The 15,819-nt window shown below is 30.9% G+C and overlaps 2 protein-coding genes and 1 pseudogene across 3 annotated transcripts; 1 reads left to right on the forward strand and 2 right to left on the reverse strand.

The window, feature by feature from the left end:
- Positions 1-2,489: 2,489 nt before the first annotated feature.
- Positions 2,490-4,403, reverse strand: LOC111290088 (uncharacterized). Its single transcript, XM_022881481.2, has 4 exons — positions 3,492-4,403; positions 3,199-3,375; positions 2,921-3,049; positions 2,490-2,767 (listed from the first exon to the last, which is right to left on the reverse strand). Exons 1-4 carry the CDS (start codon positions 4,086-4,088, stop codon positions 2,669-2,671), a joined length of 1,002 nt encoding a protein of 333 aa, XP_022737216.1. The 5' UTR covers positions 4,089-4,403; the 3' UTR covers positions 2,490-2,668.
- Positions 4,404-8,158: 3,755 nt separating this feature from the next.
- LOC111290876 (uncharacterized) lies at positions 8,159-10,951 on the forward strand. The gene is made up of 8 exons (XM_022882377.2): positions 8,159-8,530; positions 8,643-8,664; positions 9,165-9,221; positions 9,305-9,386; positions 9,909-10,004; positions 10,092-10,216; positions 10,305-10,323; positions 10,407-10,951. Exons 1-8 carry the CDS (start codon positions 8,431-8,433, stop codon positions 10,671-10,673), a joined length of 768 nt encoding a protein of 255 aa, XP_022738112.2. The 5' UTR covers positions 8,159-8,430; the 3' UTR covers positions 10,674-10,951.
- Positions 10,952-13,836: 2,885 nt separating this feature from the next.
- LOC111290755 (brassinosteroid-responsive RING protein 1 pseudogene) lies at positions 13,837-14,654 on the reverse strand (annotated as a pseudogene). Its single transcript, XR_016346226.1, has one exon. The product of XR_016346226.1 is annotated as a brassinosteroid-responsive RING protein 1 pseudogene (transcript).
- Between the last annotated feature and the right edge of the window lie 1,165 nt (positions 14,655-15,819).

Consider the following 15,819-nt stretch of genomic DNA (forward strand, 5'->3'; position numbering starts at 1 on the left):
AATATATTTGTGTGTTCTTATTCTTGATTTGAGCTTGTTATTTTGTGTATGGTTGCTGCGCGTGGGTATTGTGGTATTTCCCAACAGTAGCTACATAATTTGGACTCCAATAAGATTAATTTTCAAAATTCCATCAGTCATTGAAGAGAACTGAGTGCTATATTTTCATTTAGAGTTCAAAGTTTAAACTCTTTTTCCCATTTAGGAACAGAATTTAGTAAAATATAGTATATGAATTAGAATTTATAATAATCAAAGGCTTTCCATGGACTGAATCGTGGGATCCACTCTCTCCATTGGAGATGTTTGTGCTAAGCCATCATTATAGCCCTGGATTTGACAACACTAAAAGGGGTTAAAACATATAATACATAAATTAATCCTCTAGCCTGGGAAACTGCTTTGACTGTTATTTGATTGGCAGATGCATTAGGTTTTGTTCTCTACTCTGGAAAACTATACGTCTTTCCTTTTCAAGACCCTTTTTAGGGGTTGCTCCTTATTTCTGCACAATTCCTTAATTTCCAGTTCAAGTATATATGTGATGCCAGAGTAATTAATCAAGAAAAAAGAATGGTCCAGCCTAGAAAACCCATGTCAATAGACAAAACAAAGTAAAATTTGATATATCAATCCATATATGAATGAATCTGTGTTTAGAAGAAGAAAAAACATATATTCCATGAACCATGATATTTTTGTGGTTGGCTCCAAGCTATCTAGCTATTTTCTCTCAACTCCATCAATTACTTCACAACAAAAGAAATTATGGGCATTTTTTGTTGGTAAATAATCCTCCCTCATTTGATTTTATTTTTCTCATGGTATTGAGAACTAGTCAATACCTAATTTGTGATGTACATCTTTTGAAGGGCATAAAAATGCACAGCAAGGAAGATGCCATTTTTCTTTAAAAGCATTTAGACCAAAATGTAGAATAACCCTTCTAAAAATCTACTGAGAGTTGAGAAAATATTCCCATGGAGATTTCCCTTTTTGGTAACCAATCACTGGTAATTCTTTTTTATGGGAAAGAAAGAAAAGTTTGCACAACAGTTTGTGTTGATTTTGATAGAAATTCGTAAGATTAAATTAAGATTTCATCAAGTGGTTACAAGCTCCACAATAGTTTTAAAATAATTAACAAACAAAAAGCACAATTCAATAGCAGAAACCTATGGAATTTGAGACTTCACACCAATTCATCTTCAGTTTTTTTTTTTTCCTGATATAATCATACCATTTCAGCTGTGTTCCAAGGAAAATTTACTGTAATTGACCTTCATAGCTAGAAAATTTCTGTTTTCGTTTCCAGCAAACTTGTAATATTGCTGTTTCTTTTTCTTTTAAAGGTTGTAATTTACTCTTTCATGTTTAAATCTTTGGTTCTAACACCATTGAAACATGAAAATTGTTTATCAACACAGATTTTCAACCACCAACATAAGTAGGCAACTGGTAATTATGAATTTGCTCTCTTTTCTTGCGAAGTTCTTCCATCTTTGGTCCTTTGCTTAAATTTTTTAATTAATAAATGCAATTTAACAAGTAAAGTTGCTTGACATGATCATTAAATATATTATTTAAACTTTTCAAAGTGTTAATTGATTACTGGCACTTCACATAAAGAATGAAATTAAAGTCTCACCTGCGGCCATATATTATATATTATATTTTATATTTTATATATACAGACACAGCAAGTAAAACAATTCCCTTATTTCCAATATATTCTCTAGTTGGCATCTCAAGTTAACAATGACAATAATTTAAATGATGAGTTGGGAAGAAATTAGATTTTTTTTTTTTCATTTTGCTATCATCAATCTAACAAGCTTTTCTCCTCTCAGGTTTTGATCCAAAAACCTAATGGTAGTAATAAACTTGTAGTAGATGAAAATTACAAAACCAGAAGAGAGTTTGCCACAGCAAAAAGTCAAGTTTATTAATGAATGGAGGAGATCTATGAATATATTTCAAAGAATGACCAGAGTTGGCCCATTGGTGAATTCGTCAAAATATTTCTTTTTTTTTTTTTTTTTATAAAGGAGGCCGCAACATAGACATTAGAGAAAAAGATTGCCGGTACTATAATTTAAATTTCAGCCTACTAAATATCATAAGACCAACTGAATCAAGTCATGGGTTGAAAATGCTTTCATATTATGTAAAAGATTCCAAGCTCAACATGATTGCAGCAGCCAGCAGGCATGGTACTGCTGTGTGTTTTATTACTACCTTGAATCAGTTTTCTGTTTGTTATTATTATTATTGGTGAGACCAAAATAATGGCATAAAGTTCATTGTTTAATCTTAAAGTATGTGCATTTCCTAAATAAAAGCATAACTGCATTAAAATAAATGTTGTGATAAAGCCATGATCATGAATGGAACTTACCATAAGGTCAAAGATTCGTGGTCAAGGTAATTAAGAGTCGTAATTTTTGTAATTGATCACCTTATTATGTACAAGAATTGGTGATATATATATTTTTTTAAAAGGAAACTTCTTACAATTTGATGAAAGAAACTTCAAAAATTTGAGCTGTTTATTCTAACTCTTTAGAATTACAGTTATTTCTTGCTCTAAAAGGCATATATAGCTATTTTACTATGATACTAAAGGCTAAACTGAGAAATGCTCATCATTAGAAGCCTTCCCCAAGTATCAGAAGCAGCCATGGTGGTATTGAAACTGATGTTGGCTGAAAGTATTGTTCATAAAATTTCCTCTTGCCATTGTTTCATTCTCCACCTCATGCAACGCCTGCAAAAAGAACGTGTTAAAATGAGAAATGTTTTCTATATGCAATTCTATCAAAATATAATATAATCCAAATAACATGTTAAATCAGTTATAATTTGATTAATGATATCGACTCTGAAACGATTATTATACTACATTGAACTGATAAAGTACCCATAAATCATCTTCGTCTTCATCTCTGGTTGAACATGCAACTTTGGGAATCTCAACGTTTTCATCGTTGCGCGCGAATCTGCCACGAATACGAGGACGGTTGTCTGCTAGTGTTTTACGGCATGCATACTTTGCATCAACAAGCATAAAAAACCAAACCATATTTACAAGTTAGAACACAATCAAACAAATGTAGTAAATGAGATGTACCAAAAAAGAAACAAATGTACAATTACTAAAATGGAAATTTGATTAAGCAAAAGACAAATTTAAGAAACCTTAATTGTTTTGCTGAAATTCCTTTGATTGCGCTTGGCTCTATACCTCGAAATCCTCTCCTGTCTTTCTTCTGGGTTGTAACGTCCTACTTTAAAGGGTGTTTCCTCCATGAACGAGTTTTCTATAGCCGAAGGGGTTGGAATTGACCTTTGGTTTGTATGAACGTTTCTCATATTCTAAAAGCCAAGGAACAAAACAACATTCCATTACATATAAAATTCCAAAAAAAAAAAATAATAATAATAAAGAGTAAAAAACAGGGTAGTTGAGGTAATAAAGAGATGAAACAAACCTCTAAATCTCCAGTGCTGCATACCTTCCTCATTTGTCCGGCAAAAATGTTGTTCTCAGGCATGTTAAAGGCTTGGCCTTGAAATTTCTGTGATTCCATGAGAGAATCAAAAGGAGGTTGGAATGAAAAGTTAGGCTTTCCTTCAAAGGAATTGCTGCTAAAGCTCCTTTGCAAGTACTTAGCTGCATTCTCAACATCACTATAAGCAGAGTCAAAATCCACTTGACATTCTTCATTTTTAACTTCCAAACAATTCAAGCTGTTGAAATTTTCATACCCATTTTCTAAATTTGGACCAAATGACAGAGACGAAAACTGGGTAGTTTGATAAAGGCTGAGATTTTCAAGCTGGTCTGTTGGAGGAGAAAAAGGAAGCAAACCAGAGGAAACCAATTGGTCTGGACAAGTGGGTTGATCAACTGGGTTTTGTTGGTTTTGATTGCTGTTCAACAAAGCTTGAAGATTATAATCGGAAGATAAATCGTTGAGAGGAGAGAAAGGATGATCAAACCATATCTGATAATCAGTATCAGAAGAAACCATTTCAGCATAACGGTTGTACGAAGAGTCATCAGAAACAGAAAGATTATAAGACATTTGAAACCAAACTGACCAACTCTTGATTGAAATTGAACTCAAAAGGAAATAAACAATTCTAACACCCAAAAAAAAAAAAAACAAAGAGAAAATTTGGGTTGATTTTTCTATTCGGCCTTGAAACGGCCAGAAAGCACAAAGTGACACGCTCGGGCCCTGAGTTGGTTTATTAAAGGATTTGACATTACATGGAAGAACAAGACAAAGGGTCTCGCCCCCAACATTATATAGACGAGTTTCTCCTTTGCTTGTGCTCAGGTAGACTTAGTATGCGTTTGAATTCAATCAAATCTTTGATGGGGCGCTATTATATTTATTGTACTTTTAATTAAATTTAAATATTGATTTTAATAAAATTTATTTAGTATAAATTTTTTAATAAAATTTTATTTTTTAATCAGAATTATAGTATTTTTTTTTCAATAACTGTTATAGTAATTATTTTTTTTTTTAATTTTATCTCAGTTAATTTCACCATCTATGAGCCTAAGACACATCATTTGAGCTTTAGTTTGCAACCATGCCCCTAAAGTAATGGGATTTAACATTTGTTGCGGTAATCATTTTGGCCAAAACACTTTGATCCTAAATTTGTGGCACCATCCTAAGCTTTTTGTAATTTTTAAAAGAATAAAATACCTTATAATTTTAATGATAGAATAACATAATATAAAAATAATATGATTTAAAATTAATAAAATTATATATGAATTTAATAAAATATTAAATTATATTATTAATCTTTGTATTTTTTATCAAAATGTGAATTTAATTTCTTTACAAATATTTTAATATTGACAGTGTCTCTATTTTAGAAATTTAAATTTTCAATCCAATTATTAACCGTATTTTTTTTCCCTTAAATCTGTTGACGTGACTATTAACTTATTATGTAGCGTTAAACTTGCTTCCGTGACCGAACCTGATCATTAGATTGTTTTGACAACTGATGGTGGGAATTTCTTTTATCCACGTGGCAAAAAGGTGCGTGATTTACCAATAAAAAAAAAAAGGAAAACTAAAGACCATGGCATTTTCCTTTCATACTTTCATTCCTTGGAACCCTATGCGATCGAAAAGTGAAAAAAAAAAATTTTTCATTTGAAAAAATATTTGCTCAAATATCAAAAGAACCAGTTTTTTTCCCTTTGATTCCTTTTTTTTTTTTTTTAAATCAAATCCTTATTTGTTGAAAACTCATCACGCCATATTTTTCATCTAAGCCAAACCCTTATTTTTTACTTCTTTAATCCCCAATTCCACTTGTCTAGTCTCCTTTCTTTATCAATTACAAAGAATTTTTTGTTCCTTTTGTTTTGGATAGCACTCCATTTAAATACAATAGAAAATTTGACGATAGAAGAAGCCGAATTGCGTTAAAAATTGTTGCCAAAAGCAACTAAAACAACATGAAAACCTTAATTAAAGAGAAAGAAAATACCCAGTGGTAATTTCGTCAGCAGAAGAATCAAAATCAATAGGGCGCACGGAGGAAGGAAAGTTGGGTTCAATGAACATGGTCGTAATTTCGTGTTTAAATTGGGTTGGCGTAAATAAATCTAGAGCTTAAAGAACAAGGCTTGGAAAGGAGGCGACAACTCTAAATTTTGGATTTTGGTGGCGAATTGTTGAACTTTTTCGACAAAGTAGATTATTATTAATTGATGATTTTAATATTTAATAAAATAAATTAATAAATTTAATCTTAATAAAAAATATGTATGAGAGTTTAAATAATTAATTATAATAATTTATGTATGAATTTTATGTATTTTATTAAATTAGTATAATTTAATGGTTGCATAAATAATTGATGCTGCTTTTGTTTAATATTTATGACAGTTCAAATATATATATATAATATAATGAAATTTAATATTCTAATATTCATATATGATTCTTGAATTTTAAAATTATGCTTACATAAATAAGTAAAAATGAGCGGATATATATTTTTTTATCTTAGTTTTCTTATTGATTACTCCGAAGCTAGTTTTTTTCTTTTTTTGGGTTTCTTATCCTTGTTTTCTTATTGATTTTTCTGATTTTTTTTTATTATTTTGGAGTAAAGAGAGAGATGATGTTGGTTTAATAAAAAAAAAATTTTATTTGTTAAGCATTTTTATTCAAAAGAAAATTTTGTGAAGATGAAGAAATATGAGCTTCCAATGTTACTCAAGATGAAGTTAGTTTGGTAAAGCTATAGGTTTACCTCTGGGTTTTATGAAGGTAAAGGAAATTTTGTGCTGATGTTTATTTCTGGGTTTCTTGTCCTTCATTACCAACCAAAAACTTTTTTGGTAAATCTCTGTGTTTGGATTTTTTTGACTGCTTAAAAATGATAGAAAAATGTGATATACATTTAAATCATTTCTCACATTCTGAAAGCGAAATTGTTGATTACTTAATTTGATTCTAAAACTGTTGGGAAAGCTATTGAGGGTTGGGTTGGTTATTATGAGCTATGCAACCAATGAGTTCTTGGCCTATGTGGAAAAAAAATTCCATGTAATTAGTTTTTCTTACAATTTGATGATGAGCTTGACCACGTAAGCAAGGTCAACATCATATCAGAAAGTCAAGATCCACGTCAACAGATTTAATTGAGAAAAATAAACATGGATACAATTAGTTCAAAATTTTAAATCTAAAAAAATAAAGGTACTATCAATATTAAAATAATTGTAGAAGGATTAAATTTGTATTTTAATCAAAATATAAGAATCAATAGCATAATTTGATTTGATAAAAATTTAAAAAAATATTTTATATTTGATATATTAATATAAATTTTAATACAACAATTTTTATATTTTACACATTATAAATTATTAAATACATAAATATGTATCGGATATAATCTTCATAAAATTTTTAAAACGTAGGATTGATTTGATTAATTGAGAATATCAACTTATTCAATTTGACTAATTAGGTAAAATTGCTAAGAGAAACTTAAATATGGGCGTTAATCTAATTAATGATTGCTACTAACATACAATGAAGCTAAACGTAAAGTGAACCAAGTCGCATCGTCGTCTTGGTGCCATGAGGCTAAATTTGGTTCCGACCATCGCCAGCTTGACAGGAGGAGGTTAGATTTGGACTGCAACAAGCACCAGGAAAGAGTAATAAGTAACAAAATCCGACTAATTTTATCTAAAGGGTCGGACAGTAATAACTAATAACGAAAAGAAGTGAAAGAAGGGGATTCAATTTTTCATTTCAAAGTTCGTTTGTGAAGAAAAGGACTTCGGCCATTTAAATAGTTTGGGTCCTTTTTCGAGGGAGTAAAACTTGCAAACGATGTTCAAATTAAATCCTCGGACGATCACATCATGTCTCTTTCACGTTGTCTTCAGTTCCTCGGCGTGCGGACAAGGTCGTGGCCCGTGGGTTGGAATGCAGCAATGCTTAAATTGCATGCAGGGTTCCTTAGACCATTTAAATTTGTGTTTGGTGGAGACCCCATCTTATTTATTTTTAATTTTTTATTCTAATAATAGTTATTATTAGTTAAAATAATTATGAATTACTTCACTAATTACTCCTTTTAGATGTTTTTAAACTATTTTTCTATTCATGAATATTTATATTCTTATTTTTTTTATTTTTTAAAATATGCATGATGTTTTTAATATTAAAAAAATTGAAAATCAATATTATTATTTATAAGTCTTTGTAAATCTGAATCCAGTATTAAAAATGGATATTCAAATTTAAGTCCGGTCTAATTTGATTTCAAATATTGAATTATTAATAAAAATATTATTAAAATTTAATTTTAATTTAAAAATATTATATTTTAATATTTTAATATTCTTTTAAAAAATTTGAACCTTTTAAATCCTACAAAAATCGGGCTTAGCCCGAATCGGCCCGCAAAGACCTTTATTTCTATTAAGATAAATCAAATACTCTAATTTTTTTTCTTTATTATTGGAAAAAATACACACTGATACTTTTTGGAAGTATGAAAATAGTAAATAAATTAAAATTACATACAAAATTACCATAATTATCTGATTCACGCGGCGGGAGTTAATGTTGTCATCGAAGTCAAAATCAACGCAATTTGCGTTACTTTTTCCATTCCTTGGCCTTCTCCGTCTACCTCTCCCTTCTAGATTGGAGTTTGTTTTCCATTTTTTTTTTTTTTCTGGTTTTAATAGTAAAAGCCTTTCCTCTAGATGACTTGCGTTTTTTTAAAAGCCTAAAAACACAGCAATCCCATAGGCCCATTCGACTTCCCAATTCCGTCAACTTTTTTCACTCCTTCCATCTCTCCTTTCTCTGTTTCTCTCTGTGAAAAAAAGGTTTTTTGTTCGAGATCTTTTGAGGCATGCCGTCGCAAGAATACATGGACAAGATGCAGGTCCGCCAGAGCTATCGAAATCTCTGGCACACCGATCTCATGGGCACCATTCAACGCGACCCTCCTTGTAATCTTCTCTTCCCCTGTTTTCATTTTTCTGGCTTTCTCTCTCCTTTTTTTTTTGTTTTAGTTTGATTGATCGTTTCTTTACTTTCCTGTTTGGTTTTTTTTTTTTTCAGATTGCTGCTTTGCTTTTTGGTGGTAAGTAATTCTGGATCTGTTCTTTTTTTACTAAATTTTTTCGTGTGTTGTAGATCTGCTCGTAACTTTGTCTCGTGAATTGTGTGTTTTTTAGTTTTTTTTTTTTTAATTAGCTGCAATTAGGGTTCTTATTAATAATGATTTAGGGTTTGAAGATCGAGACGCCGGTGACTGGAGTGACCCTAGCGTTCACTCTATCTGATTTCATGTTTCTGCTCTAAATTGGATGACAAAATGTCTTTCCAAGAATGCCTAATTTTTTATTCTAGTATTTTGACTTTTCTTATGTATAATTGAATATATAATTTCACCTTGCAAAATACTAACTTATTGCCTTTTTCCTCTTTTAGCTCTTTACTAGGAAATGATGTGCTGTGTTTGTGCATAAGCTGATGAATTTTCTACTTCCCTCACTTTTCTTGTTGTTTTCTTAGTTTAAAACCATCTAATCGTAGATTCGTTCACCCAGACATTGTTTATTTTTCTTTTTCTTGTTATAGTGGGCCATGTGCATCCTACATGCTCCGAAAACGAGCGCTTTATAACGACATGTCAAGGTAATTGATGCATTTGATTCCTCTTTGAGCACAAGTCAATGATGTAACATCTTGGTTTAAACATAGCCTCTTGTTTTTGGCAGGTATACATGTTGTGCTGGTTATATGCCATGTAGTGGTAAGTGTGGAGAAAGTAAATGCCCGCAGTTCTGCCTTTGCACTGAGGTAGGAAGTTTGTCTATATGCTTCGTATTATTTTTTGTACTTGTGCCTTAGTTTATAAGTATTCTGGCTTGCTTTTTAACTCCAGAATGTCTATGGGGTGAGATACTGGGTTGCGTTACCAAGAACTATAGGAATATTCGAGATGTACAGATTTTGCTGTATATACAAGTTATTTTCCTATCAGGAGTAATGGGAATTTTGGTCTTTAAAAATAACCGTATTCAATTCCAAAGAAGTGATGAAAAATCTAGCTGTGACAAAAATCTTTCTATGATGTCTTTAGGCCAAAAGCATGGTGTGTAGTGAGGAGAAGGAAGAAGGGGCATGGTTTTCTTTGGAAAGTGTAGTATTTAAATTGACTAAATAACCTATTTCATGCTGATTTCTCCATATTGTGGTAAAATGCATGTAACTTATTGTGTGGTTGGTTCTTTTTCTGAATATTTTTGTAGCTTGGTGCTGCAGTTGTGATGAGCTTCCATTTCTATTTTGTCATTAATTTCTTTATCATGCGTTTTCCAGGTTTTCCTCTGCTTTGGAAACTCAGTGGCCTCTACCCGATTTCTGTTGCAAGACGAATTCAACATTCAAACAACAAAATGTGACAATTGCATCATTGTAATTTATCTCTTTCTACATCTATGTATCTTTAATTATATCTGCACTTCTTGGCCTTTGATAAACTTATCGCCACTTGATATACAGGGTTTCATGTTCTGCCTACAACAACTTGCCTGCATATTTTCCATAGTTGCAATGATTGTTGGAAGTGATGAGATTCAAGAGGCGTCACAGTTACTGAATTGTTTGGCTGATATGGTTTATTGCACGTAAATGATTCTGTTCACCATCTATCTCTTATCTAATTTTTGCATAAGATACTATACTGACAGTTCTATTTTATTTTACCTTTTGCAGGGTCTGTGCATGTATGCAGGTATGAACTGCTTCTAATACGTATAAATGGGAAATTTTGTTATCCTTATTTTGAACCATCCCTTACATTTTCTGTGGTTACAGACGCAACATAAGGTTGAAATGGACAAACGGGATGGCATGTTTGGTCCACAACCAATGGCCGTACCCCCTGTTCAGCATATGTCTCGCATTGATCAACCAATTCCTCCTGCCGCTGGCTATCCACCAGCAGCATATGGACAGCCTTATCCACCTCAGGCACCTGTCTATCCAGCGCAAGGTTATCCGCCAGCCGCATATCCTCCTGCTCAGTATCCTCCAGCTGCTTACCCACCACCGGGGTACCCACCATCTGGTTATTCTAAGTGATCTTTCTCTGAGTTGCTTGTTGGTTGCTAGCACCAGAGTCTGGGTTACTGAGACATGGATAGAGCTTGGTATTTATTATAAAATATGACTTGCATGCTGTTGCGATATATTTTGTGTGATTTGCTTTTAGCATTGCTGATTTAAACAGTTAAAAGGTTTAAAGTTGGATACTATTATCTTGTCTGCCCTCAATAATTGTCTTTTACTTAATTAACTTTGGAGTTTATGTAAATTTGTAAATTTTATCTTCTAATGGTACATAAACCATTGTTGTCAAAGCTTCTGATGATCTGATTTCCGGGTATTTTCTCTTTTGAAAATGAACAGTCATCGTCACATCTATTAAATTAAATTGGCCCATATCTGCTTATCCAGTAAATGTTGTTGATTGAGTGCGGATTTCACAACACCTCCGGGGTGCAGTGTGATTGAATTCATCACATTATTAATTAAATTTAAACGTTAAGTTTAGTAAAATTTATTCATCATAAATTTTTTGTTAAAAAATTTTTTTAATCTTAATTATAATAAATTTTTTTCAATTATAATTATAATTAATTTTATTATTATTTTTAATTTCATTATAATCAATTTCATTTCAATCCAAATGGAGTTTGAATCAATTGCTTTTGAAAAAAAAAAGAAAAAAAAGAATTTTCCCCAGTACTTCGTGAGTGTGAAAATAAATACATAACTAGATATCAATAGCTGAGGAGATGGAGTTTATTCCCCGGCTAACTCTACTATTTGGTTTCATTCTATGTTTGATTTAGGCAAGCTTATGGCATCGAGATAACAGAGCTTGAAGAAAGTGGCAAGGAAGAAAAGAATGTAGGAGGACCATGTGGCAGTAAATTAAAGCTATACACACGTAATATTACATCAATCTGAAAAAAAGGAGTTTTTGTAAAAAAGGAACAGAACAATGATGATTTGTGATCAAATTTAAACACACAGAATATGGGGATTCCATTGGGACTTTTTCAAAAAATTCAGCAACCTAAATTCAACCTACCTATCCATACACCGACCGCCCTTTCACAGGTGATGATGGGCTTTGTTTTGTCACAACCAACCTAATTCAGTCTGATGTAACCAGTGAAGTGTTTCTTATCTTCTCTTATAGCTAAGAATTACATTTACACCTGCCGTTGAAGTCTTGACTACCTCGCGTCAGGCCTTCTGTCACCAGCGGCTACTAGTGTTGTCCAGCACTACTTCCAGAATCTTGAAATTGTTAAAAACATAACATATTTTTTTTGTAACAAACATGAAAGGAAGCAAAAAAATATCGCTCCTAACCAAAACAAAAATGCATTAGGTGGAACCCCGTTATATAGATTTAAGGTTTTTACATTAAAATGGAGATTGGAAGCTTCTTTTTTGTGATAGATAGCTAAGTTTGATTTAATAATTATCATATCTTCTTTAATCGAATAGGAGACCTTTTGCTTAATTAATTAGTTAGCATCTTAATGAAGTCATATAATTAGAATTAGAATAGATTTAATAATTTTAAACATGATATAAAAAAATAAAAAAATAATAATTTAAGTTTTTATAAAAATTTTATATGATTTTGATAAAAATAAAATATATATAATTTATATTTTTGTATTAACAGGAATTATAATATAATAATTTTTATATTATTTATATATTTAATACAAGATATCTATAATACAAATATATAAATTATTATCCCTAAAATAAAATTAGAATTAAAAATGATGAGACTCATCCAAAATAAAAGGATTGTGGGCTATAGTTTATTTGTATAACATAATTTATAATTAAACCTTAACCGTGTGGGATCAATTGCAGCCTTTTTTAAAATTAAACACAAGCAGTCTTCATCTCAGTGTTTGTCACTTGGTACTGTCTAAAGCATCTCTTACATCCCCTTCAAAATAGAATGAATAATAATAATAATAGCTGTTCACTCCTAATATTTAGCGGTCTTAAAAATCCCACACGCTTCCTCTACCTTCTCTTCTTCCCTTGTTTTTTTTTTTGACTAAATAAATTAATGATTATAGTTAGAAGATGAAAAAAGCAGAAGCTGAAAGCGAGTTTTGAAAACTGAATATAATAAATATTTTTCATTTTCATTATAATTTTTTTATCAGTATTATTAGTTTATTAGTATGACTTAGAATGTAAAATTGGGTAGTTCATTTGTAAAGCAAGGTTGGCCATATTTCTTAATCACATAATTCCAAAACAGTACTCTTTTCATCAATTTTTTACTGATTCTGTAAAATTATCACATAATTGTGTGTTCCAAACTCTATTGTATTAAACTTTTAATTTAACAATCAAAGTTTGATAACCTCAAATAAAAAATAAAAATTTGTGATTTGGATTGCAAACATGATATTAAATGTATTTAAAAAAAAATTCATCCCAATACTATAAATTTTGACATAGAAAATGGTATAGGAAAAGATTTTGCTAGTAAAGTTTATACATGATGACTATGATAAATTTTACTGCTGGATAAAGATATTCCAAAGAAAAGCGTAAGAACCTACCATCCACCCATCAAATTTTACCAACATAGGCCAAAATGGCAAAAATAGAATTTCCCATACTTGGCTTTTAGTATGGGGAAGTGAAATGAAAGTTTTTAACTTTCAAAACACAAATTTTTAAGGTGAGTTATTTTTTGTTTCCCAAATACATAAAAAGAGAAAAAAAATGGATTTAATCAAAGTGTTTTTAGTTGTATATCCTTTTCATTTTCTTTTCTTTTCATTTTCTTTTCTTTCAATATGATATTTATTTGCTTAATTGGATACATGATGCATCGACAACAACTGGTAGATCTAGCATTACCCCACTTGAGAGTGAAAACAAAACCCCCATTTATTTCTTCAAAGACCAAGATTTTGTCCAATCCCCAACCAACAATTAATCCCGTCACTCTCATTCCTCCATAAGATTAAATTAAAAAAAAAAACTTTCGCAAAACCTAACCACAGATATTATTTCACACACCAAACACCAATACCATAGGTTTGACTACCATTATCACATTCAAAAGCCACACTTATCATCAAACTCAAAAAAATAATAACAAAACACCACAAATCCAAAAAACAAAATCATAAAAAAAGAGCAACAAATATAAAAAACCATTCACCCAAAAATTAAAAATCTCTGGATTTAATAGCTCAATTTTCATTTTTTTTCTTTATTGTGGTAATTTTTTTGGATCTTTCATGTATATATACACACCGACCCTCTTAAAAAAAGAAAACAATTTTATAATTAAAAAGCCATCTTTTTTTCATTTTTCTTTTTCCTTCAAATTTGACAGCTATAGCTACAAAGCAGTAATTTGAGAATAGTCACCAAAGAATTCAGGGATTCCAGAAGCAGCCCAAAGCCTCTCATTAAATGTGTCTTGCATATCATCAGGAACAAAACTCGTTCTACAAAGTGGACATGTTTGCTGATCATATCCCATCCAACGGTCCAAACAGCTCCGATGGAATATATGCCGACAATTCGTCAACCGCCTGATCTCATCCTCCCCTTCAAAGTCGTACAAACAAACGGCGCAGCTGTCAGGCGGGTCGACAAGGTCGGAGAACTTGACGACGGGTAGGAGTTCCCGAATAAGGAGAGCTGAGACTGGGATGCGGTGGCGAGTGGGAGAAGAGGAGGCGGAGGTGGAGGTGGAAGCTTCGGTATCGGCCGTTTCACGCCAGGGAATGTCCGGTTCGAGGAAATCGGGGAGACCCAGATAGAGAAAAAGGGTGGAAATGAATTTGCGAAGGTAAAAGAGGAGAGAAAGTGCGTGGAGAAGAAGTTTTGGAAGGAGAAGCTCGGAGTAGCCTACTGGGAAACCCATTTTTTCTTTTGTTGAAAAAAAAAAAAGTGAGAGATGAGCTTTGCTTTTTTGCTTTCTGTTTGTTGACAGTTTGGTTTGGTTTTCTATTTATATTTAACAGAGATAGAAAGACAGAGAGAACCAGGAAGGGACATGGAGTGACTATATAGAGAGTTGCTAGTGAAATTACTATTTTGGATATGCCACCTGATAAGCTTCATTTTATTTATTTATTTTAACAACTAGTCTCATTCTAACAATACTTATAAATATTAATAGACTAATAAAAGAAAACTTTCTCTTGTAGGTAAAATAATTTTATTTTCATTTTTACTTTTGAATCACTCAATCATTCCACTTAAAAGCTAAAACAAAAAAATAATAATAATTTAAATAAAAAAATCTACTTACATAATGTAAAATTAAAAAATTTTAATATATTTTTTAATTATTAATTTTATTATATTTAAAAGATGAAATTAAATCATTTTTAATTTTATTTATCTTTTCATTTATTAGAACTATTAAAATCAATTATTAAAAAAAATATAAATTTTTTTAAATTTATAAACTAATCTCTTCTTATAATTGAGTTCAATAGTTAATATATATTTCAAGATTATATTAAAAATTTAATCAATTTAAATTTAATTCAATTGATTGATGTAATAGATCATTAATAAATTTAAAATTTGCAATTTAATATTTATAATTATTGTTTTATATTTAGTCACAGATATTTTTTTAAAAGAAAATTTCAAATTTTTTTTTTTTTAAATACTCTCTTTATATGTAGGCCTTTGTATTGAAGGTAAACAACAATGATTAAATAATAGCTAATTATGGGTGAGGTTTTTTATAAGAATAAAAGGAATGATTAATTTCCCAAATGAATAATTGAGAAAAGAGGAGACTGATGATGTTAACAGGGGAAAGACCCATGACCAAGCATTTTAGATGTAACAGCAAATGCAAAATTCAAAAAGATTGAAAAGGCGTTGAAGCAACCACCAAGGCAAGACAAACGTTACGCAGAGGCCTGAGAAGGGGGAATTGGGGACCCCTACCGATGGCTTGTCTCGACTATATCTTTGGTTCATTTCATCGCACCCCAAATTAGCCAATTCAATGCATGCACCTTGTAAAAAGTTTGTGTGGCAGTGAATTTAGTTCATCATCATCTTTTATATATATATATATATATATATATAATTACATAATATTAAAATGCTAACCGATAATTCCAAACCAATGGAATTAAAAAACGAAAGAGTGAAAATTTAAGAAAATGGTTGAGTGCTTCATAGT

This window comes from Durio zibethinus, chromosome 11 (assembly GCF_047325235.1).
Source record: "Durio zibethinus cultivar Kanyao isolate XHJ-2024 chromosome 11, ASM4732523v1, whole genome shotgun sequence".
NCBI classification, from domain to species: Eukaryota; Viridiplantae; Streptophyta; class Magnoliopsida; order Malvales; family Malvaceae; genus Durio; species Durio zibethinus.

Bases quoted from the DNA above. Each gene is read 5' to 3' on its own strand.
- LOC111290088 (XM_022881481.2), bottom strand. From the start codon at position 4,088: ATGTCTTATAATCTTTCTGTTTCTGATGACTCTTCGTACAACCGTTAT. The intron at 3,376-3,491 runs GTTTGTTTCATC...CTTGGCTTTTAG, and splicing joins GCAGCACTGGAGATTTAGAG to AATATGAGAAACGTTCATAC. The intron at 3,050-3,198 runs GTTTCTTAAATT...GTTGATGCAAAG, and splicing joins ATTTCAGCAAAACAATTAAG to TATGCATGCCGTAAAACACT.
- LOC111290876 (XM_022882377.2), top strand. From the start codon at position 8,431: ATGCCGTCGCAAGAATACATGGACAAGATGCAGGTCCGCCAGAGCTAT. The intron at 8,531-8,642 runs GTAATCTTCTCT...TTTTTTTTTCAG, and splicing joins CATTCAACGCGACCCTCCTT to ATTGCTGCTTTGCTTTTTGG. The intron at 10,005-10,091 runs GTAATTTATCTC...CTTGATATACAG, and splicing joins AATGTGACAATTGCATCATT to GGTTTCATGTTCTGCCTACA.